The 22,323-nt window shown below is 53.9% G+C and overlaps 3 protein-coding genes across 4 annotated transcripts in view; 2 read left to right on the plus strand and 1 right to left on the minus strand.

The window, feature by feature from the left end:
• ZSWIM5 (zinc finger SWIM-type containing 5) overlaps nucleotides 1-4,635 on the plus strand; it is a 96,896-nt gene extending 92,261 nt beyond the window's left edge. Inside the window, exons 12-14 of the mRNA XM_085067745.1 lie at nucleotides 1,318-1,481; nucleotides 1,770-1,851; nucleotides 2,218-4,635. Of these exons, the coding sequence (XP_084923871.1) occupies nucleotides 1,318-1,481; nucleotides 1,770-1,851; nucleotides 2,218-3,080 (1,109 nt within the window). The 3' untranslated portion in view covers nucleotides 3,081-4,635. The remainder of the gene's footprint in view (nucleotides 1-1,317; nucleotides 1,482-1,769; nucleotides 1,852-2,217) is intronic.
• A 992-nt stretch (nucleotides 4,636-5,627) lies between these two features.
• Nucleotides 5,628-9,337, minus strand: UROD (uroporphyrinogen decarboxylase). 2 transcript variants are annotated; one of them, XM_085067750.1, is made up of 10 exons: nucleotides 9,224-9,337; nucleotides 8,169-8,281; nucleotides 8,011-8,090; nucleotides 7,750-7,812; nucleotides 7,454-7,651; nucleotides 7,056-7,217; nucleotides 6,637-6,774; nucleotides 6,400-6,500; nucleotides 6,088-6,154; nucleotides 5,628-5,899 (listed from the first exon to the last, which is right to left on the minus strand). In XM_085067750.1, the coding sequence occupies exons 2-10, from the start codon at nucleotides 8,194-8,196 to the stop codon at nucleotides 5,735-5,737; spliced, it is 1,002 nt and encodes a 333-aa protein (XP_084923876.1). In that variant the 5' UTR covers nucleotides 8,197-8,281; nucleotides 9,224-9,337; the 3' UTR covers nucleotides 5,628-5,734. The 2 variants fall into 2 exon arrangements, with proteins under 2 accessions (XP_084923876.1, XP_084923875.1); XM_085067749.1 differs by lacking the exon at nucleotides 9,224-9,337 and adding an exon at nucleotides 9,036-9,169.
• Nucleotides 9,338-9,376: 39 nt separating this feature from the next.
• HECTD3 (HECT domain E3 ubiquitin protein ligase 3) lies at nucleotides 9,377-19,383 on the plus strand. Its single transcript, XM_085067746.1, has 21 exons — nucleotides 9,377-9,703; nucleotides 9,772-9,932; nucleotides 10,323-10,415; nucleotides 10,677-10,812; nucleotides 11,256-11,371; nucleotides 11,635-11,748; nucleotides 12,095-12,177; nucleotides 12,547-12,712; nucleotides 13,146-13,227; nucleotides 14,129-14,311; nucleotides 14,984-15,036; nucleotides 15,347-15,411; nucleotides 15,839-15,942; nucleotides 16,274-16,393; nucleotides 16,736-16,825; nucleotides 17,167-17,373; nucleotides 17,761-17,890; nucleotides 18,298-18,372; nucleotides 18,577-18,658; nucleotides 18,779-18,850; nucleotides 19,110-19,383. The coding sequence occupies exons 1-21, from the start codon at nucleotides 9,377-9,379 to the stop codon at nucleotides 19,192-19,194; spliced, it is 2,544 nt and encodes an 847-aa protein (XP_084923872.1). The 3' UTR covers nucleotides 19,195-19,383.
• The last annotated feature ends 2,940 nt before the right edge of the window (nucleotides 19,384-22,323 follow it).

The raw sequence follows: 22,323 nt of genomic DNA on the forward strand, positions 1-22,323 counted from the left end.
CAGCCTCTTCTCTCCTTCCAGCCTCCTCCTCTAGGCTGCTTTACCAGGGCTGATGGTGTCCTGCCCCTGATTTGCAGTGCTCTGATGAGGAACTGGTACTTGGCTTATCCTGTAGGTTTTTTTCTTCTTTCGAGTGCCTAAGGGGATGAGGTTTTTATGCGGGGGATGTAGGGCTCTTGGATTGCATCTCTTTTTCCCACTGTCCCCTTCCTCAGGTGTTCCCCTGTTGCAGCATGTCCCATTGTGATCCTGCAGCCTCTCTTGCCCGCGCCCCCGCGAGCCATTTTAGGGAGGCTTGGGTTTTTGTGGCAGTGCAAGCGGCTGTGGTGGGTGGCAGGTGATATCTTTAGCTATGAGTCACCCGAGATGTCTCCATGTGTCCAGGTGTAGCACTGGCTTTTTCACACTGCTGTGCATGATTTGGTTGCCTTTGCATGAGTTTCATCTGCTCAGTCTATGACTGGGAGTAGATACAAAGCTGGAACCTAGTGTGGTATGTTGGCACCTCTGGTCTGCACACAACCCAAAGGTCCCACTCCCCACACTGAGTCCCACAGGGACTGATAGGATTTTCCAAGCTAGATGCAGGATCATGATACTAATATGCCTTCATGTGTCCCTCTTCCAAGATCCTGCCCCATCTCCTGGTGCCATCATGTATCCTAGCACTCATGACCTCCTATAGCAGGAGACCCACAGCATCACTAGGTGATGTGCCATGAATCCCCTTCCTTGAGAATACCTCAGCCTGTCTTGGTTGTGAGTGCTGTGTGCCTGACCTGGGACATCGAGGACCAAGGTGCAGCAAGTCTGGGTGACCCCAGCTCAGTCTTGCAGGGCAAGATTGTGTGTGCAGCAAACAGCTTTTCCTCTTCTTCCTAATGTTCCTGGATGAAGACTGATGTTTCTGTGGCCATTCAAGACTAGGCATCTCCCCAAGCCTCTCCTCTTCTGGGAAGAGGCTGCTGTACAGCTGTCGAACTTGAGGCCAGGGTGGAACATCCAGGTGCCTGGAGATGTCTGCTAAAGACAGGACGTGTCTGGGATCACTCAGATTTGTTTGTCCTCTCTCTGAGAGGATGAACTTGAGTGAGGACGGATGCTGTAGGATGTATCACTTCCTGGGGAAGATGCTCCGTTTTAGACTGCTGGACTGCAGGGCCTGATCCAGCATCGCTGTGTGTCCCTCCGTGTGTGTGTCCAGAGGGGCTGGCCATGGCGAAGGGACTGTTCACCACATGGCACAGGCAATAGATGGGGCTCCAGGGCAAGCTGGGGGGATGCCTGAGCCATCTGAATGTTCTTGCCTGCACCCAGGGGACATGCTGCGCCTACGCACAGTGCTGGAGGCCATCCAGAAGAACATCCACTCCTCCTCCTTGATCTTCAAGCTGGCTCAGGATGCATTCAAGATTGCCACGCCGGCTGACAGCAACTCTGACACAACACTGCTCAATGTGGCACTGGAACTGGGGCTCCAGGTATGGCATTACGCTGGGGATGCTGGTGGTCCTTCTGCCCCCCACAACGTGGCAGCGGTGCTGGTGATGGTCTTCCACCAAGCAGGGTGTGGAAGGAGTAGATTGATCCCTGCATGGTCTGGAGGAGGGGATCTCAGCCCTGTGCTTGCTGTGGTTTGGGTGAAGGTGAGGCAGTGCCAGGGAGCTGGTAGCCAGTTGAACTGGAGGGATTTTTGGGGAGCACTGCTCTGTTGGGTGGCCTCACTAGAGCCCTGCAGCGCAGCCAGTCACCCCAAGTTTGCCTCGCAGGTGATGCGCATGACCCTGTCCACCCTCAACTGGCGGCGGCGGGAGATGGTGAGGTGGTTGGTGACGTGTGCTACCGAAGTGGGTGAGTTCCATGTGCGCTGGGGAGATCTGGCCTGCATGCAGGGGGTGTGGGGTTGAGCACTGAGATCCTAGAGTCATGCCTAGCCCTGAGCATCTGAGCTCTCCTGGGTATCTCATTTCTTCCTTTCCACCTTGGAGTGCCAGCTGGCAGGGTTGGGACTGCAGCAGTGGCTGGTTTTGGGTCTGGGATGGGTTCCCTGTGCCTGGGCCAGGCTGATGGTGCTCTCTGTGCCCAGCAGCATGGCAGTGCAGGTTGGCCTCTGCCTGTCCTCTGCAGGCTGGTTTTGTCCTGTCTCTGGGTGTCAGAGGAGCCCCACAAACTGAGCCAGTTTCAGGGCTGTGCTGTGACCCCAGTGTTTTCTTGCAGGAGTGAGGGCCCTGGTGAGCATCCTGCAGAGCTGGTACTCACTGTTTACTCCCACGGAGGCCACCAGCATTGTGGCAGCCACAGTGATGTCCCACAACACCATCCTGCGCCTGAGCCTGGACTACCCACAGCGGGAAGAGCTGGCCAGCTGTGCCCGCACCCTGGCCCTGCAGTGCGCCATGAAGGACCCCCAGAACTGCGCCCTGTCCGCCCTGACCCTCTGCGAGAAGGACCACATCGCCTTCGAGACGGCCTACCAGATCGTCATCGACGCCGCCTCCACCGGCATGACCTACACCCAGCTCTTCACCATCGCCCGCTACATGGAGCACCGGGGCTACCCACTCCGAGCCTTCAAACTGGCCTCGTTGGCCATGACACATCTCAACCTGGCCTACAACCAGGACACACACCCGGCCATCAACGATGTGCTCTGGGCCTGCGCCTTGAGCCACTCTCTGGGCAAAAACGAGCTGGCAGCCATCATCCCACTGGTGGTGAAGAGTGTGCACTGTGCCACGGTGCTCTCGGACATCCTTCGCCGCTGCACCATGACAGCACCAGGGCTGGCTGGCATCCCTGGGCGCAGGAACTCGGGGAAGCTGATGTCCACCGACAAAGCCCCCCTGCGGCAGCTGCTGGACGCGACGATAAGCGCCTACATCAACACCACCCACTCCCGGCTCACCCACATCAGCCCACGGCACTATGGGGAGTTCATCGAGTTCCTCAGCAAGGCCAGGGAGACCTTCCTCCTGGCGCAGGACGGGCACATACAGTTTGCCCAGTTCATTGACAATCTTAAACAAATCTACAAAGGCAAGAAAAAACTGATGCTGCTGGTGCGGGAACGGTTTGGGTGAGCCCCGGCTCCTGCCATGCTCCCTGGCAGGGTCTGGCCACAGCAGGGGACTCGGGAGAGAAGAAGGAAAGTGGAGATCACCTTCCCCCCCATCGGCAGAGGCTGCTCTGTTTTGGTCTTCTGTTTCTTTTTTTGTTTTGTTTTCTTTTTTTTTTTTCTTTTAGTGTTATTCTTTCTTGGATTTAACCATTTCTCACACTGAGAGGATCCAGAGATTCCTTGGGCACAAACCAAAAGGCAACCACGGGGAAAAAGGATGGTTCACTCAGCCCCCTGCCCTCCCTTGCCAATACCAAAAGCTAACCTGGAAATCTAATACCTCTTTCCTGAAGGACATTGTCGCTGGAGGGATACAAAGGTTGCAAAGTGAAAAATCTTTAAAATTATGTGGGGAATTTAACAAAAAAAAAAGGAAAAAAAAAAAGGAAAAAAAAAGCGAGCAAAGAAACCTGCGACACTAGAACCTCATGCGTCACCAAAAGCGATGGCTTTGCAGAGCGCTTCTCCTGCCCGCCCGAGACATGCAAACTCCTCTATTTGTGAAGATACTTCAATAAAAACAAGTAAAAGTAACTGTTCTCAGGGATTGCTTACTAAAAGTAACACAAAAAAAAGCATTTATGATACTGTAAATACTATAGTATATGTGTCAATTATTAAATTGTAAAGTTATAATTATTTATAATTCTGTCTTTTATTTGGGGGATACTTGAAATTGTTGTGGGCTGGGGCGATTATTTTTATTATTGCTATTATTATTATTATTATTGTTATTATTATTATAACTATTATTTAAAAAACCCACACAAAACCACAGACAAAAAGAGGAGGAGGCACGCGAACATTTCTCAGGTTCCCATGGCATCATCAACAGCAAGAAGGGTGTGGGGGGGAGGCGAACATCTACTCGACTCACAGCCCTGGGATGGACGGACAGATGGACGGAGGAGCAGCAGCAGCCCAGCGCTGGAGGACAGTGAAGGAAGGAACTCGGGGCGATGCTCGCTCGGACACACGCGGATACTGGCGATGGAGGACGCGGAGCCCATCGCAGGGCGGGTGCAGGGTGCGAGTGCCTGGGCGGGCACCAGGGCTGCCGGCTCCGGGGGAGGGAGGGGCAGCCGCGTCGCCTTCCTGCAGTGTTCCCCGCTCCGTGGTGCAGCCAACGCTCGGCCCTTCCCGGCTCGCCTGGCGCTGGGGGCACACTCCAGCCCCGGGCCGGTGGCTCTTCAGTTTTGGTTCATTTCTTTGCCAGCGGGTTGGGAGGGCTGGGGGGGCCAGGGCCAGTCTGGGCGGTGAGTTGTAGTTAGAGAACGTGCGCTAGTTATCTGCTGTCTGGTTTAATTTTTTGGCAAGTGACTTGTGTCCGCGCTCCGGCCAGGAACCCAATTGTACTCGGTCTCTGTCGCCACCGAAATAGCGGTCTTCAACCAGTCTGTTTCTCTCTCTTTTTTCCTTCCCTTTTTTTTTCTTTTTTTTTTTTTTGTGTGTGCGTGCGTGTATGTGTGTGTGCGACCTCTTCATCTGATGTTTAATAATAAAAGGGATGAACGTTACTGCCTGTGTCTCTCCTGCCTTTCTCTGAAGTCAGGGGGTCACCACAGTTTCACAGAGCAGTGTTGCAGTCCCCTGTGTACCAGCTCCTGTGTCCCAAAGAGGGGGAGAGCAGGGACAAGGCACCCTGGCTGCTTCCAGGTGCAATTCCCTGCCACGTACGATGCTAGCAGGTCCTTGCTTACGCTGGAGGCACTGCCCTGTTCATGCCAGCTAGAGCAGTGTTGGTGCCCATACCTTGATCCATCCTGCAGCCAAACAGGACCACAGTGAGTGTGCCAGAGTGTCGGGTGTGGTGGCACGGAGTTGTAACTCAGGGTTCCTGGGCTGCTTTCTGCAGGGTTTGCTGAGCCCCAGGCAAGCAAGCTTGACCCTGAACATTAGAGTAGGTGGGGAAGTGTGCATGGGAGAACACTGTAGGACCAGGGAGATGGTCCCAAAAACACTTTAGGAGCTGAAGGAGGAAGGCCATGGTGCCTGTGCTGCCATCCCTGCCAGTGTGGCAAGGTGCTGGTGGTGCTGTGTCAGAGGTTGTGCTGCCACTTTGCAAGCTGTCCCCCAGGTGAATCCTGCTGGGTATCGCAGCCCCTTGGGACAACCTTGGGTTGATGTCATGTTGCCCATTCACACCTGAGCAGAACTGTGCTCATGCTGAGCCTCTGCCAGTGGTGGGCTGGGAGCCGCAAGCTCTCAGGCTGTGACCCTGCCAGCCTCAGGCAGCCCACCCTCCCTAGCAGGGCTGAGCACATCCATCATCAGGAGATGACTGTTGTGCTCTGAGCTCACATCCTCTGTTGCAAGCACAGACACTCTGCAGCCTGGCAGGGAGAGGCATCCCAATTATTTGCCATCCCTGTTTCCCCATTCTGAGCTGCAGGATGGGGCTCAGGGGCTCCCCCTGACCTCATGTGCTCTTCTAGCAGTGTGCCATGACTGCCCATTTCCTTCAGGGCCATCCAGTTCCCCATCCCCCCAGCCAGAGCCACACGGCTGCTGTGGAGAAGGTGCTGGTTTAATGCTGCAGCCCAGCCTGGAGTGAGCCCTCTGACAACACAGGGCTGACTGTGCCCAAACCAGAGTCCTGTCCCCAAGGCCCCAGGCTCAGCTGTGCTTGTTGATGTGACGGGAATGAGCGTGCACGGCCTCCACAAAGGCACCCACGTGTTCAGGGTTCATGTCAGGGTAGAGGCCATGGCCCAGGTTGGCAATATAGCGTTGTGTCCCAAAAGCCTCCAGCATCTTCTTCACCAGCTCGCCAATCTTCTCCTGTAGGTATGGTAGGAAACCATGTGTCAGTCCTATCCAGCCCAGGATATTTCAATCCCACCAGAGCCTCCCAACCAGCCTGGGGACTGCTGGGACACAAGCCAGCACTGCAGCTGGGGAAGCTGAGGCAGAAGGCCTTTAATACAGGCTGGAATTAGCCCTGGTTGCTGGCACTGGCAATGGCTCACCTTGGGAGCATACAGAGCACAAGGATCCAGATTCCCTTGCAGGGTGACATCTTTTCCTATCTGTGCACTGCAGCAGGGAGGAAACAGGTAAGTTGTTGCATGTGGTAGAGAGGCTGAGGGCAGCCAGGTGCCTGCAGCCCTCACCATAGGACACCCAGGACCCCTCAGAGCAGCCCTTAGGTATAGCATCCCAACTATCCCACCTCCAGAGCAGCAATGTCCAGGCCTGGGGTGGCTCAGGACAGAGGAGGAGCTCAGAGTGTTCTGTCTTAGGTCCTGCCCAGACATGTGAGCCCTGTGTCACACTCTTACCGAGCTTCCTGGGGCTGGATGGTCCAGTCAAGACCGACCACCTCGTAACCGGCATGGCCCAAGTCACGCAAGGCGTAGTGCGCATCCTTAGCAAAGATGATCTGGGGAGGGAGGAGATGGGCAGCAAGTGCTCTGAGTCACACCCCTCTCCACAGCCTGGGGGAAGCAGACACTAGGGGATGCACCCTCTCCTGCAGCCCCCGGATGTCAGGGTCAGTCCAGGAAGCCTAGACTCACCATGGGCACCAGGGGCAGTGCCTCCTCCTTCAGCTTGCTCTTGACAGCCTGGGCAATGTCTCGGATGTAAGGCAGGGCAAATTCCTGAAACAGCTCTGGGCCCAGGTGCCCTGCATGGGACTCAAACAGCTGGAGTGCCTGCCAAGGACACAAAATCCTTTAGGTTGGAAAAGACCTTTACAATTATTGAGCCCAGCAGTTAACCCAGCAGTGCCAAATCCACCAGTAAACCATGTCCCCAAGTGCCACATCTAGTTGTCTATCAAATACCTCCAGGGATGCCAACTCAACCACTTTCCCATGGGACTGGGAGAGCAGCACCTCAGTCCCTCCTCCTCCTTCCAAAAGATGGACCCTCTCTGCTCCCCATTGCCAGTCCCTGCTTTCCTTCTTAGCCATCCCCATGCCCCAGGACAAACCTGCGCTCCAGCAGCCACCTGCCCCACCAGGTAGTCGATGATGACATCAGCCAGCAGCCGCAGCAGCCGGTGGCTTGCCTCAGGGTGACGGTAGAGCCAGCTCTTGGCCTTGGCCATTGTAGAGGAACCGCCGCCTTCAATCATGTAGGACATGAGCGTCCACTGCAGGAAGGAGTGAAGCGAGGAGGGTGATGGAGATGAATGAAGACACGAAGCCCCACTCACAGTGCTGAAGGTAGAACCTATGAGCACCCCAGAGCCAGCTGCTCCTGTGTTCAATGTCCCCCACTTATGCACCCCCTGCAGCAACCTTGGCTGGGGGTGTCACGGTTGGTGTCACCCCAGGAGGGCAGAGGAACCCATCAAGGAAACCCACATGGAGGAGCCACATCACTTACTGGTGCCCCTGAGAAGCCGATGAGAGGCACCTTGCCCTCCAGGCTGTGTCGTGTCAGTGTGATGGCCTGGAAGACATAACCTAACTCCGCAGTCACGTCCACCTTCTGTCGCAGTTTTAGTAGATCTTCCACCTCCTTCAGGGGCTCTGTGAATGTGGGTCCTTTGCCGGGGACCATGATAACTTCCATGCCCAGCGCCTGGGGACAGAGGAGAATGGAGAAGCAGGCATGGGGCAGCTCTGAACTCTGCCCCTTTCTCAGCTGCTGCTCCCCATGGCATTGGCCATGGCTCTCACCTGGGGCACCACCAAGATGTCAGAGAAGATGATGGCAGCATCCAGGGGGAATCGTCTTAGTGGCTGCACAGGGGAAGAGATAGTGTTAGTGAGGGGTTGCAACTCCCTCCCCATGGAGCACCTGGACAAGCACATGGGGTAGTGGAGTTCCCAAGGGCTGCACAATTTACTGGGGCCACCCAGGACAGCCAAAACCAAGGTTTCTCCCCATCTCTATCTGCACAGGGAGAGGGGACACACAGACCCCCAAGTGATGCTCACCTGCAGCGTCAGCTCACAGCACAATTTGGGGCTCCGGCAAGTGGCAAAGAAATCCTGTGACGCCCGTGTCTCCCGAAACTCTGCAAGGGACAAGCAAAAATGTTACCGGGCTCTTGCTGAGGCCCCCTCGCCACCCCCCGCACGCCTCCGCTGCTCACCGGGCAGGTAGCGCCCTGCCTGCCGCATGCACCACACCGGGGTGTGCTCCGTCTCCTCCCCGCGCGCCGCGCGCAGGAACGTGTCGTTCTTCAGCTTGGGGAAGCCTTTGGGGCTGTGGAGCAAAGAGCAGGTACAGGCTGTCACCCACGACCTGCCCCGCCAGGCCCCCACGATTGGGGCAGGGGGTGCCAGGGCCAGCGGCTCATCCCCACTCCCTGACCTCAGACAGGGCTTCCGCCCAGCTGTGACACATGTGATAAATTCTCCCCACCACAGTCCAGGACTTCTTCCAGAGAACCGCGGGCCCCCCGGGGAGAGGCGATGCCCTGCCCAGGGCCTGCGAGATTAAGTTATCGGGGCCACCAGTTGCTCCCGCCTGGAGAGATTTGGGACGAGCGGGGCGCCAGACCACGCGTCCCCAGCCTCCCCGTCCCCAGCCTCCCCGCCGTGGGGCTGCTGGAGCCCGGCCTGCCCCGGGGAGGGAGACCGCGGCAACCGCGGGGCCCACGGGAACAAAGTCCCCAGAACCTCCACTTGGGGACTAGAAGCTTCACTACCACACCAGTGGCCCTGCTGATCGCTCCCAGTGCAGGATCAGCCGCCCCCGGAGCCTCTCCAGTGACCCAGTACCGGACCCTGGTGCCAGCACCATAACCCCAGAGCCACTCCAGTGCCTCAGCAGTGTCCCCAGAGCTCCACCAGTGTCCCCAGTACAGGATCGCAGCACCAAAGCACTATCCCCAGTGCTCCCACAGCGCCAGATCGTCGTTCCCAGAGCCACACCAGTACGCCCATGCGGGTCCCGGTGCATGCCCCCGTCACCACACTACGAAGGGGCACCGGCCTGCCCGGTTCCGGTTACTCACAGGAGCCGATCGCCACCCTCCATCCTTCCACACCGCTTCCCGACCTCTCCGTTGCCTCCCGACCCGGCGCGGCCCGCCCCGTCACGCCCCCATCCCGCCCCGCCGGCATCGCCATCTTGTCGTGGTCCCGCCTCTCCTCCCGCGGCCATCTTGCCCCGCCCGCTGCCCGCCTTCCCGCCCTGCCGTACACTGCTATCTTGCCCCGCTCCTCGCTCCTCTGTGCGTGGAACGGGCGCCGCCATCTTGCTCTACGTCCGCCTCACCGGGCGCCGCCATCTTGCCTGTCGGCGGGCGGGGTTCGCCGTAAACCGGAGCGGCGCGGAGCCGGTGCCCGGAGCGCGATGAAGGCGGGCGGGGAGGCGCCGCACCAGGTGCTGGGCCGGCTGCGGTTCCTGCTGCAGTGCAGCGAGTGCTTCCGCCGCGCCCGGGCGCTGCCCGCCGCGCTCTGTTACGTGCCGCGGGAGGTGCAGTACAAGATCTGCAAGGACCCCTCGGCCGCCGGCGCCGCCGCCGCCCGCAGCCTGCTCAGCGTGTGGGACAGCCCGGGGCCGGCGCGGGGCGGCAAGCGGGCGGCGCGGGCCACCATCGAGGTGCGGAAGGGCGGCTGCCTGCGCGCCACCGGCGAGGAGTACTGCAACGGCGCCGGGCTCTGGGTCAAGCTCAGCAAGGTAACGCGGGTGCGGCGGCCCGCGAAGGGCCCGGCCCGGCCCCGCCTGACCGCCGGTTGTCCCCGCAGGAGCAGCTGGAGGAGTACCGGAGCGGCTGCGATCTAGAGGAGGGATGGGTGCTGGTGTGCAAGCACGCCGACGGCGGGGACCGGCTGGTGCCCGTGGAGTCTACGGAGCGGATCCAGCGGCAGCAGCAGCTGTTCGGGGTGGACTACAAGCCTGTCATCAGGTGCGGGGCCGCCGCGGTATCCCACTGGGTCCCTGGGAGCGCGGAGGTGCTCAGCCCTGTTCGGGCTCGGGATGCTGCCCCAGGGCCTCTCCTGCCTTGGGCTGGGGAACCCCCGGCCTGCTCGGACAGGTTTCATGGAAGTGAGGCAAGAGGGATGCCGGATGTGAACTGAGTTTGGCTCGGGCGCGGTGCTTGTCACATGCCCAGCGGGGTGTGGAAGGACTGGATATGGTTGGAAGGGAAAGGGCAGCGGATGGTGCTGGAGGTGATGGAAGATGGAGCACGGTGGGCTTCTAACACAAATCTTCCCCTTACAGTTACTGCTCAATCACCAGCTTCTTGTTCCTCCTGGGATTTTTTCACTCCCTCCACTTCTCTGTGTTGTTTCAGATGGGAGCAGGTGGTGGATCTGACATACTCCCTGCGCCTCGGAGCAAAGCCCAGGCCCATGGAGCAGGATGAGGCAGCAGTAGAGAAGCTTCGGTATGAACTGTTTCCCGTTTATGGTATGGTGGGGGACAAGCTGCTGAACCTCTGTGGCTGCCCAGACAGCCATCTTCTGGAGACCTGGGGGAGAGGGGAGAAGACAGGCAGCTCTGCACAGCACAGTCTTGTCCTAGATATGCCTGCAAAAAGCAGGAAACAGAGCAAGACAAAACAATCAGGATGTGGACCTTCCTTTTTTAACCTGTTAGCCAGGCTGCCTCTGGCTCTCCTGACCCAGTAATCCCTTTTCCCTGCTAGGTTTGTGCCCCCAACATGGACTTACGAGTGTGATGAAGACCTGGTACATTTCCTCTATGACCACATTGGGAAGGAGGATGAGAACTTGGGCAGCGTTAAGCAGTATGTGGACAGCATCGATGTCTCATCCTACACGGTGGGTTAAAGGGACATAGCTGCATCAGCCCCGCTGTGCCGTGGGGCAGGGGAGCATGGATAGTGCTTGCTGTGCTGCTCTGGCGTGGCCTGGACTATGTTTGAGGATGTGGGAGAAAAGCCTGGGGAGCATCATGCAGCACGTTGTGTGATGTAGCCCCTGGAGGGACAGTGTTTTGAGGAGCCAATGCTAACATTAGCTGCTAAGCTGATATTAGGGGGGGGTTCATACTCTGTGGTGTGTGTGTGACCCCAGAGCACCTTGGAGGGTCAGCCCTAGCGTCCTGTGTGCTCTGCACTCCTGGTGTCTACCCACAGCCCAGCAAAGGGAATGGGCCAATGTGATGCCGTCTGACACTTAAGAGTCACAATGAAATTATCCACTAAAGAGAAGTTAATCCTTCCCCCATCTGATCTTCCTTTCATTTGTTTGCCCTCTTCCAGGAAGACTTCAATGTGTCATGCCTGACTGACAGCCATGCTGACACATACTGGGAGAGTGATGGGTCTCAGGGCCAGCACTGGGTGCGTCTCAACATGAAGAAAGGCACCATTGTCAAGTGAGTCATCTCTGCTCTACCGTGCTGGCTAGTGACTGGGACAAGATTTGGCACTCCCTCTCTGCCTGGATGTCATGGCCCAAATTTGCCCTCCACTTCTGCCTCTCAGCCCTTACTCTGGCTCTGGGCTTGAAGGGGTCTTAGCATTATCACAGGTACCTGGGAATCCCAGCTTGGTAACAGTGTGACCAGGCAATGAGGGGGAGTAGTGATGGGTGTTCAGATGCAGTTGCTTTCTCCTCATATCCTGCTTCCCTTTGCAGGAAGCTGCTGCTGACAGTGGATACCACTGATGAGAACTTCATGCCCAAGCGGGTTGCTGTGTATGGGGGCGAGGGGGACAATCTGAAGAAACTGAACGACGTCGGCATTGATGAGTGAGTGGGTGAAGCGTGGCTCTCACAGAGGCCCAGGGTGCTGAACGCTGGCCTTAAGAAGTTATGTGGCATCAGCTGGGCTCTGGGATGCGGGTTCACTCTGCCTACAATAGCATGGTACAGTCATCAGGGCTCTCCTGATCTGATCGTGGTACAAATCTGAATCATGGCAACTGGACCTGTGTCACCAGCAGGTTCAGGCATTCAGCTGTATTGTAGGCAACTGGGTCTGGGTTCTTGCCATAGGCTCCCATTTCAAAAGATGCAAACCTTCCTCCAAGTGTCCGAGTGGATTTTGCTGTGATGGGTGAGGGAGCAGCCCTTCACATCTGTGCTGTGTTTGCAGGAGCTACATTGGGGATGTGTGCATCCTTGAGGACATGACAACACACCTGCCTGTCATCGAGATCCGGATTGTGGAGTGCAGAGGTAAGGCTGGCTGTTGTGGCCACGTCCATAATGCACCTGTAAGATACTGTACATTAAGAGTTTGTTCTGTGACTTGTACTTCTTTTCCCTGCGGGCTCTTTTAGATGAGATGCAATAGAACCATGGGAAACTGCTGGGAGATCTGAAGTTTTGCAAGTTCTCAGCTTTCATCCTGTCTTTTTCTGCCTTCAATTATTTAACTTTTTCCCTCCTGTAAATGTCCCACTTCTTCTTCACGGAGGTATTCCAGGCTCTCAGTGCCCAGCCCCAGAGCTGGTACATTCCTACTGTTTTTGGTTATACACTTCCCACATTTTATTTAAGGCTTTTCTGTGATCTTAGCGTATCATCTGTGGTCTTCCTTGGCAGATGATGGGATTGATGTTCGTATCCGAGGCATCAAAATCAAATCCTCCCGGCAGAGGGACTTGGGGCTCAGTGCTGACATGTTCCAGCTGCCCAATTTGGTGCGTTACCCTCGCCTAGAAGGAACTGACCCTGACCTGCTGTACCGACGGGCTGTGCTTATTCAAAGGTACTGTGTAGAGGGGAGTAGACATGTGCCATGCCTACAGGGATTGATGCCATCTCCAGTATGTGTATAGCTAGAAGCTGTAAAACTGTTAAAGTCCCCTTAAGACAAACATCCTGGACACTGGAGAAAATAGCAGTCATTTGGGAGCAAAGTGGGCTCTCTGTGGTAGCTCCCCTGTGCTTTTAGTGTCTTGTGTGTCACAGGCTCAACATATCTGTGCAGTGTTGGGAGCAGGAACATACAGAGTCCCTTGTAAGGGATACAAGGTCCCTGCAGTGCCCAGGGAGTGGGCATTTAGTACCAAAGGCTCCTGGGTGTCCTGGGTTTGTTTTGGATCAGTTATTTTGCTGCTTGTATTCAGGGTTGTGTGGTCTGGAATACACTTGTGCAGATCCCCATCCCTCCTGTGTTGCAATACCTTCTTTGGATTTAGGTTCATCAAGCTCCTGGACAGTGTCCTGCATCACTTGGTGCCAGCCTGGGACCACACTGTTGGCACATTCAGCAAACTGAAGGTGAGCAGTTGTCTCTGTGTCTTGTTGGGACCTCAGTCTGGCAGGATGATGGTGCTTGGGCTGTGGCAAGGGAGGCAGCCAGGGCTTGTTGCCTTTAAAGCAGCTGGAAGGAAATACCTGTCAGAGCTCAGGTCATTAACACTGTGAAAAGTGATATTGTTCATTTTCCTACTAAACCGCTGATGTGGAAGCATATAGCTGTGGGGTAACAAGTGGACTCAAACCAGAACATTTCACCCTCAAAGGGACTTGCACCACAGCAGCACTGGGCATGTGAGCTGGATGTGCATCCCCTCCAAGATCTCAGCCCAGGACACTCTGTTCCTGCACTTTCTGCCAGCAGCTTTCAGCTGGCTTGTCCAAACATCAAGGCTTTTACCAGTAATTTTTTTCCTGGCTTTAATAAGCTTTTGCTTTTCATCCATTGCATAGTGCTGAGTTCATCCCTCCAGCTGTCTGTTTTCCTTACATCCTCTCCAAGAATGCACATTCTGGACATAAATGGGATAGCCCCATTCTGTGTGTTTCCAGGCTTAGTGTCAACAAGCACTGTAACTCCTGTGCCAGGTCAACATGTGACCCAAAGCATTTGAGGATTCTTGTTTGTGTAGAGGAACTGGCTTTTATTACAAATAAAAGGGATAATAAGACCAGTGTTCTGGTGAGAGTGAGGGTAAAGGAGAGTCTAAGCAACACTGGAGTGTGAGCATCAAATGATGGCTGGTGGATTGAGGGCTGAGCTTGTTACCTCTCTTAAGCCAGAATGCAGTATCTTTCAGAGGCAGAGGGGGAGCAAATATTGTCAATGAGGATGTGTCTGTGTGGGAAGGCCCTAGGAAAGGGAGAAACCTGGAGGTGTGATGGCTTCAGTATCAGATGTTTTGTCCATCCCTGTTGGCAGCACATCAAGCAGTTCTTGCTGCTGTCCAAGAAGCGCACAGCTCTCATTACCCAGTGTCTGAAGGACTCAGAGACCAGCAAGCCCAACTTCATGCCAAGGCTCTACATTAACCGACGCCTGGCCATGGAGCACCGGGACAACCCTGCTCTGGACCCCAGCTGCAAGAATGCTGTCTTCACCCAGGTACTGTCCCTCCTGGAAGGTCCCTGCTGCTCTGGGGAGAGTGGGGCATCCCAAAATCAAAATGATCTACATAAAGATGAGTGGAAGAGATGGCTTGGAGCTGGAGAATGCCCAAGCCTTCAAAGCCTCTTCACATGACTCACAGGCTGTATAGTTACATGTGCTGATGATCCCATATCCAGGAATAACATCTAGGAGGGATTTGGGATCTCTAAGCTGAAATCTGTCATCCATCCTGGCTGCTCTCTGTGGCATGTTGTTAATGGAGAGTGTAACAGTCTTGTTGCACTAAAAAGCAGCAAAGAATCCTTGTGTGACAACAGTCAAGCAGCTGCATACCGTCCTGTGTTGTGGGTTTTACAGCAATGCTGATCTTCCTGTGTGCATTCTCTCCCCACCTCCAAGAGATCTGGGGCTCTGTCTGTGCACAAGCACCCCAAACTGCTGTGTGGCTTGATGTGTTCAATTTACGTCTGAGGCCAGAAAGCTCCATCCAGTGGTAGCAATGTAATTAGCGTTCTCTTTCCAAAAATGAAAGGCTTCTAGACCATTTAGTTTGGTTAGTACTTAACAGGTTTATGCAAACCAGATTTCCTCCAATTTCATGCCTTCACCTGGTAGCAGTTCTCCTGTAGAGGGGATACCGACCTTGATCATCTCTGCTTGTTGCAGGTATATGAAGGCCTGAAACCCTCAGACAAATTTGAAAAGCCTCTAGATTATAGGTAAGCAGTGTCTGGGGGTGGGAAGGCACCTGGGAGCTATGTTCTGTCACAGCAGGGTGTTTGGGAAGCCCATGTCCTGCACTCTGGAGAGGGTTTGCTGGGACAGGAGCCAGTTCACCCATGAGATCAGGGCCTCTTCCCCAAGGTGTCACCTCCCTACTGAGGATGCAGCTCTGGAGATTGAGCTTTTGTCCTGTCCTAAGCCCAGGCTGCTCCACCCTAGTCCCTTGGTGTTCCTGCTGTGCCTGCTGCCTTCCTAGCATCTCCTTGGCTTTGAGCAGCACCTCAGGCTATGTCTGGTTCTCCACAGGTGGCCGTTGCGTTATGACCAGTGGTGGGAGTGCAAATTTATCGCAGAGGGCATCATCGACCAAGGTAGGGGCTGTGAGAGGCCAGGACTCCTCTGGAGCAGTTGGGGATTGATGAGGTGACTGTTGGTATAGGGGTTCTTGTTTGCTGCCAGTGTTTATTCACATGGAGGACAGAGAAAAGGCTTTATTCTGCCACCCCTGGCTATGTCCCAAATAAGGAATGCTGTTTTCTGGGAGGGGGACCAGACCTCCATTAGTCACTAACAGCAGCTTTACCAGTGCCAGTGATCCTTCTGGCTGTTCTCCACAGGCCAAGCAGGGATGTTATTTCTCCTGTCTTACTTCTTTCAGTGCCATAAGGCTCCAACAGGAGCCTTCTGCTGAAACCAGAGCTGGGCTGGACCAGAATTCCTCATCTTTGCTCCATAACTCTGAGGGTCAGCACATGGGGAGTTCACATCACTAAAAATGCCCTCCTTTTGGGGTTGCAGGTGGTGGTTTTCGGGACAGCTTGGCAGACATGTCAGAGGAGCTGTGCCCCAGCTCAGCAGACACACCCGTGCCTCTGCCCTTCTTCGTGCGCACGTCCAACCAGGTGCTGTGCGTTGGGATATCTGGGGCAAACCCTTCCATGCCTGACAATGCAATGCTGTCTCTGTCCCCTTGCATGCCAGGGACATACCTACTTTTGTGGGTCCAAAGCTTTTCTTTGTGAGGGGTTGGGTAGTTTGCTTTATGGCATTTTGTTTTAGAATATGCTGACAAGTGCCTGGATACTGGTCTGTTACTGGGAATATTGCCATGGAGGATGGGGGATTTAGCCCACTTCTGTTGTCAGAAGTGCCCAGAGACATGGCAGGAGTAATCTGTGGTGTTTCATGCTGTGCTGAGATCATGACTTGGAGTTTTGCCTCCCACTCCTGCAGGGTAATGGCACTGGAGAAGCCAGGGACATGTATGTCCCCAACCCCTCCTGTAAAGACTTTGCAAAGTACGAGTGGATCGGGCAGATCATGGGAGCAGCTCTGAGGGGCAAGGAGTTTCTGGTAAGTTTTCAACCCTGTCCCTATGAGGAGATTGGCTGCAAAGGGAGTTGTTAGTCCTCTCCTGCAGCCTGTCCAACAACAGGAGCATGGGAATACTCTGTGGTCACACACTGTGACAAAGTGTTTGGAGCCAAGCACTTTGGAGAACTCACAGTCTGAGTTTTGGGGGGTGCTTCTGAGAGCTTGGGAGATGGTGTCTGGTCTCTACTCAGCTACTATGAGCTCTGCATGTGGAGGGGGAAGCAGGGAAGCTCCTTTGTGTCTGCATTGTTGAGCCCTATCTCCGTCTTTGGGGATGTCTCATTTTCACACAGACTCAATATAATCTCTGTTCTTCTTCAGGTCCTGGCTCTTCCTGGCTTTGTGTGGAAACAATTAACAGGGGAAGAGGTCAGCTGGAGCAAAGACTTCCCTGCTGTGGACTCTGTGTTGGTGAGAGGGACTGGGAGGCTGTGCCTACCTTATTACTTGTGGCACTCAGCAAGGTGGTGATTTGTGTCCCTGTCTTCATTGCTTCCTCCTGTGATATGTCAGATAAACACAACAAAGGGCATCTCTTAGCTGTAGGATTCACCAAATGCTGTTACAGAGATGCAACCATGCTGATTACTGTTTCAAATCTGCAATGGCCCAGGGTCTGCTAAACAGCTCTAGCACAGCATATCCCATGTTTTGTCACTGTCACTCGTCTGGGAAGGGAGGAGGTGAGGGCTTGGGCACATCACTGCTCACTGGCCATCTCTTTAACAAGCACTTATTTGGGGTCTGAATAGGTGAAGCTCCTGGAGGTGATGGAAGTCATGGACAAAGACACCTTTGAGTTCAAATTTGGGAATGAGCTGACCTACACGACAGTGCTGAGTGACCAGCGCATGGTGGAGCTGATCCCCAATGGCAGCAACACCGCCGTGCGCTACGAGGACCGCAAGGAGTTCATCCGCCTGGTGCAAAAGGCTCGGCTGGAGGAGAGCAAGGAGCAGGTAATGCTGTCCCACTGTGTCGGTCACTGGATCCCAGAGACATGTCCCCAGCCTGTTTCTGGTAAAATGCACTGTGGTTAGTGTCCCTGTGCTCATTAGGGCAGTAGTATCCAACCCCTTCTGTGAGGTCCGGGAGCCTATGGAGTTGTTGAGAAGTAAAGTGGCTTCTAGTAGCATGGGTGATAGGGGGGTTTATTCATAGCTCTGACACAGGTTTTCTGAATGAACAGGGATGCATCTCTGTGGGGTCCTGTCCCCTTTCTTTGGGTTCCTTGGAGCATGTGCTGAGCAGTCACATGCCTTGAATCCAGTAGAGTCCCTAGGCTCAACCATGAGTCAGGGAAATGGGCAAGATATGCTGCTTTACCTGCCTTGTCTTCTTTTCAGATCATGGCCATGCAGGCTGGGCTGCTGAAGGTGGTGCCCCAAGCTGTTCTTGACCTTCTTACATGGCAGGAGCTGGAAAAAAAGGTCTGTGGGGACCCTGAAGTCACAGTTGATGCCCTGAAGAAGCTCAGTAAGTGAAGGGCTTTGCTGAAAATTCTTCCTGAAGACAAGACTTCTGTCTTGTGCTTGCACAAGGAGAAGTGTGGGAGGCCAGTATTAATCTGTCTTACAGTGAGAATGTGGGCCTGTGTACTTCTTGCCTTTGGCTGGGTGCTGATGGGGGCAGGAGTGTCCCTTGACTCCATACTGGGCCTCAGAGTAGAGGCTGGTGCATCCCTAGGCTGCCAGTATCTGAGCCCCTGTGGAGCTGAGATGTGGATTGGGCTGTGCTTCCTGGGAGGGGCCTGACCATGTGTTCCTCTCACCTTAGGTCTATGTGGTCACACCCTGCAGGCACCCAGAGGTTTCTTCCTGTACTGCCAAAGAGGGAGGAGCTCAGATCTTTATTAAACTCCCTTTCTGTGTCCTTTCTGACAGCCCGGTTTGAGGACTTTGAGCCACAGGACACCCGTGTGCAGTACTTCTGGGAAGCACTCAACAACTTCACCAATGGTGAGCAATTTGTTCTGTCCCTGTATGTCTTGTGCTGTGACAGCTCCTGCCTGCTGGCTAGGAGCTGGGACAGTGAAACCACCCAAGGAATGCAAGCAGCTAGGCTGAAGGAAGTGCTTGCTAGTGCTAGGGATACCTGGAAGTGGATGTACTTCATCTCACATCCCTCTGGGGTTTGCTGATGTCTTTGCTTTTCCTTCACAGAGGATCGCAGCCGCTTCCTCAGATTTGTCACTGGCAGAAGCCGCCTTCCAGCACGGATCTACATCTATCCAGACAAGATGGGGTAAGTCTGTTCTTCTGTAGACTGCAAGGCTGGAAGATCCCACACCAAAGGGATGTGTTATCTGGGCTCCACTGCCTTGCTGGCCTGCTGGTTCTAACCAGTTCATCACTTTCTCCCCAGCTCAGAGACGACAGATGCTTTGCCAGAGTCATCTACCTGCTCCAGCACTCTATTCTTGCCCAATTATGCCACGTAAGTTTTGGTGCTTCCCTGTGTCTGGGGGACTGTGTACCTGGGCTCTCTTCATAACCTTGGTGTTGACCCATAGGGTCCCATTACTTTTCCACACTTCTGTCCCCTGCCTGTCCCACATGGCTGCTGCGTTTCTCTCTGTGAAGCCCTGGTGAAGCATATCTTCCATTTCAGAAAACATCTTGTCCTCACAACTGGCAAATGCAGCAGTGGCAGCTCCTCCTTATCTTTATTTTCTTTTCCTTCCTGCCATCCCTAGAGCCAAGGTGTGTGAAGAGAAGTTGCGCTATGCTGCCTATAACTGCGTGGCCATTGACACAGATATGAGTCCGTGGGAGGAGTGATGGTGCAGCCTGACCAAGCAGCATGGACAATCGTTCAAGAAAACCATGCAGTGGGAAGAGTTCCCTTGTCCCCACGGGATATATATATATATATATATATAATAAATATATAGGTGTGAAGCCTGGCTCCCAGCAGTGGACATGGATGGTTGGGTCTTCAGCAGGGTGGGAGCTAGCTTGGACTGTAAATGTGATTGCAATGATGGAACCCTGGCCGAGCCCTAATGTGTCAGAAAGGTCTGGTAGACTTTTGTAATGAGATTCTTCTTCACGTGTTGTAGCTCCACAATGCTCACTCATTCCCGGCTGCACTCTGCTCAAACAAAAGTGGAGTAGGGAGACACAGATCATTCACGTAGGATTAAGAAGAATGGGGCAGGCTGGTGGCAGGTGCTGCAGGGGTGCCTTTGGCCACCAGGTGTCAGAACAGACCCGCACAGCAGGTCTGTGGGTGCTTCCAAAGGGACTCCCATGCTTTTACATCACACAAAATCTGAGTTCCTCTGGTTTCTTGCACCTCTTGCACAGCAGCAACTACTGGGGAAGCTGGCCCCTCACAGTGGATGGGAACTGTTTACTTCCCTTTTCTTCTTTTAGTTCTTCATCCAGCATGCTGGTGGCCTGGCAGCTATTCTCCCAGGCTCTTTGAGCCTCAGTTTACCCCTGAAAGGCCATAGTAAAACTAGTCTGTCCTAATTCTCATGGAGATCTGCCATCAGGGCCAAGTTCATCTTCCAGACTGCAGAGGTTAGAGCAGTAACAGGCATGGCAGCACCAGGCTCTGCTTCCCCTCATCCATGGGAAGGGTCATGGAGGTTTTAGGTGAACAGGGAAAGCATTTGCCTTAGGGCAGTGTAGAAACTGTGGGTACCAAAAGTTGGAGCTCCTTGAGTAGATGGACACATGCTGTGTGAGTGAGGAGTGGGCGATGAAACCTTTACAACTTCAAGGCCATTGGAAACATTCATAGATCTTCCCAGCTCTGGACAGGGCTAGTCATTGCCTAGCACTGGGAGCTACTAGATCTTAGTCTACATTTATATCCCCAGCTCCATCTTAAGCCTGTGTGGTCTGTGCCCCTATGAGTTACAGAGTCACTGGGGCTGCACTGGAGCAGGGCTGATGCTATGAGTTAAGATTTATCCTGTCTTAACGTTTCATGGCTTTTTCTCTGTCGAAGGAGTCTGTCATCCAGAAATCCCTTCCAGTAGTAAACAAAGTGCTTCCCTTCACAACTTTGCCTTGAAACTTGTTTTCCCAGATCTGCCCAGAAGGGTTGAGCTAAAAGGGGTGTAGGACCAGGAAGTAGCATGTGCTGCCATCTCATGCATCGTGGTGAGTGGAGAGAGCACAGGGTGAATAGGGAGGCTGTTTATGGCAGCCCTTGCCTGTAGCAGGGCCCTCCATACTCAGCTAGAAGTCTGTGTGGAGTCCTGTCTGCTGGAGGAGGTTTTTTGTAAATCCTAGAATTGTCTCAGAATTGATCTCTGTGGCTTTGTCGCTGATTCCAACCAGTCATTCACCAGTGTGGATGGGAACAGGAGCAGAGCCAGTGTGATACTTTCGCGTGCTGGTGGCTGAGTCACTTTGCAGGGTGTCTGTTATAAACGGGCATGAGCAAGCTGGTGAAAGGACTTTGATCTGCTGGCTTGTCCTCAGTCAGGAATGTTGAGGAAGGAGCCTGCAACAAGCTGGAATTTGAAATGAGCCATCCTAGATTTGAAAGGGATTGACATTGGGATGGCGTTGATACTGCTTTTTCCAACCTTGCCCACTTGTGTCTATGGGAGATCAGCAGGAGATCACATTATTTACTGAGCAGAATAAGAAGCAGCAATAAAATTGACTCTCTCTTTTGCTGGGTGGGTGATTGTTGGTTGGTAAGTGGTTCAGGGTGGGATGAATAAGATAGTCTAGCCTTTGGTGGAGGGTGAGCTGATGTCACCTGTGGGAATGGGCAGGTTAGGAGCCAGCTAGGACTGCTTGGGGTGATCAGCTGTGGTGGAGCAGGTGCCTCTGGCTCCCCTCCCCTTGGAAGCAACTGCAGCTGATGGAGGATTTATTTTGTTACTTTTTATTATTATTACTGAGGTAATTATGAAGGTATATTCAGAACAGTTCAGGATTCTCACTGACATGAGGTGCTTAGACAGCTCTATTCCCTCTCATTGTCCATGTACACAGCCCCAGCCTTCCACGATGAAGAGATAGCTGCTGTGCAAGGCGATGCTGAGAGCAGAACCTGGCTCAAGCAGTGGGATCCTTCCTTTGGAGCATTGTGGCAGCTCCATCTTAGTTGTACAGCCCTGGGCACTGTGATCAAACTTCCATTTTCATCCTGCTGGCTTTAGATCTAGGCCCTCCCTAACCTGAAGAACTTGATGACTGTGGAGTTACCAACTCTAGTTTTTCCCACATTTCTCTACTCTTCCTTCCAGCAAGGTTTTTAGCACCTGACTTCTTACTTCCTGCTGCTGAGAAGAGTGCCACCCAAGGGCTTGCTGGAACTCTGGAAAAGGATCTAGCTGGTGACAGGGATTTCTGTTTAAAAAATACTTCTAGTAACAGGACCCTGGTCCTAGCAGAAAGGGGATCATCCAGGATGGTCTGGATTTAACTCCTGCAAGCATATTGAGAAAAACATAGTTTTACCATATTAACCATTGTTTTACTGCCTATTTTGTGTTATCACCATATACATGTTAGAGAATTGCAGCAGTTGCTGCTGTGGTGTTGAATGGGGATGGAGAGACCTGTGAAAGCCCTTCCAGTAGGAAAAGGAGCCCCATTGCAGTGGTGAGATCATGTGGTGTATGGTCAGAGGGTCTGGGCAAATATGGCTGCTGTGGAAGGATGCCAGGATAAGCCACAGATGATGCTGTTGAGTTTGCTCTGCAAAGGTGAGCTGGGAAGGGAGAGCTGGGAGCTGTCCTGGATCTCCTCTGTGTGGTCTTCTCTCATCTGCAGTGTTTTAAAGCCAATCACAAAGTGCATTTCTGCTCAGACAGCCAGCGAATGGTGGAAAAGGTCAGCCTGGCTCAACTCTGGCCAGTCTCAGGAGCCCAAAATAGGTGTTATGTCAGTGCTGGGTTACGTTTCTCCTCTGATCTCTAAAGCTGGGGGTAGGAA

Source organism: Lichenostomus cassidix, chromosome 8 (genome assembly GCF_008360975.1).
Source record: "Lichenostomus cassidix isolate B80296 chromosome 8, HeHo_3.0, whole genome shotgun sequence".
NCBI classification, from domain to species: domain Eukaryota; kingdom Metazoa; phylum Chordata; class Aves; order Passeriformes; family Meliphagidae; genus Lichenostomus; species Lichenostomus cassidix.

Excerpts from the sequence above, each read along its gene's own strand:
- UROD (XM_085067749.1), bottom strand. The coding sequence starts at position 9,058 with ATGGAGGGTGGCGATCGGCTCCT. Across the intron at positions 8,091-8,168 it reads GGCAGGGCGCTACCTGCCCG|AGTTTCGGGAGACACGGGCG; the intron begins GTGAGCAGCGGA and ends TGTCCCTTGCAG. Across the intron at positions 7,813-8,010 it reads GCTGTGAGCTGACGCTGCAG|CCACTAAGACGATTCCCCCT; the intron begins GTGAGCATCACT and ends TCCCCTGTGCAG.
- HECTD3 (XM_085067746.1), top strand. The coding sequence starts at position 9,377 with ATGAAGGCGGGCGGGGAGGCGCCGCACCAGGTGCTGGGCCGGCTGCGG. Across the intron at positions 9,933-10,322 it reads GACTACAAGCCTGTCATCAG|ATGGGAGCAGGTGGTGGATC; the intron begins GTGCGGGGCCGC and ends GTGTTGTTTCAG. Across the intron at positions 12,178-12,546 it reads CCGGATTGTGGAGTGCAGAG|ATGATGGGATTGATGTTCGT; the intron begins GTAAGGCTGGCT and ends CTTCCTTGGCAG.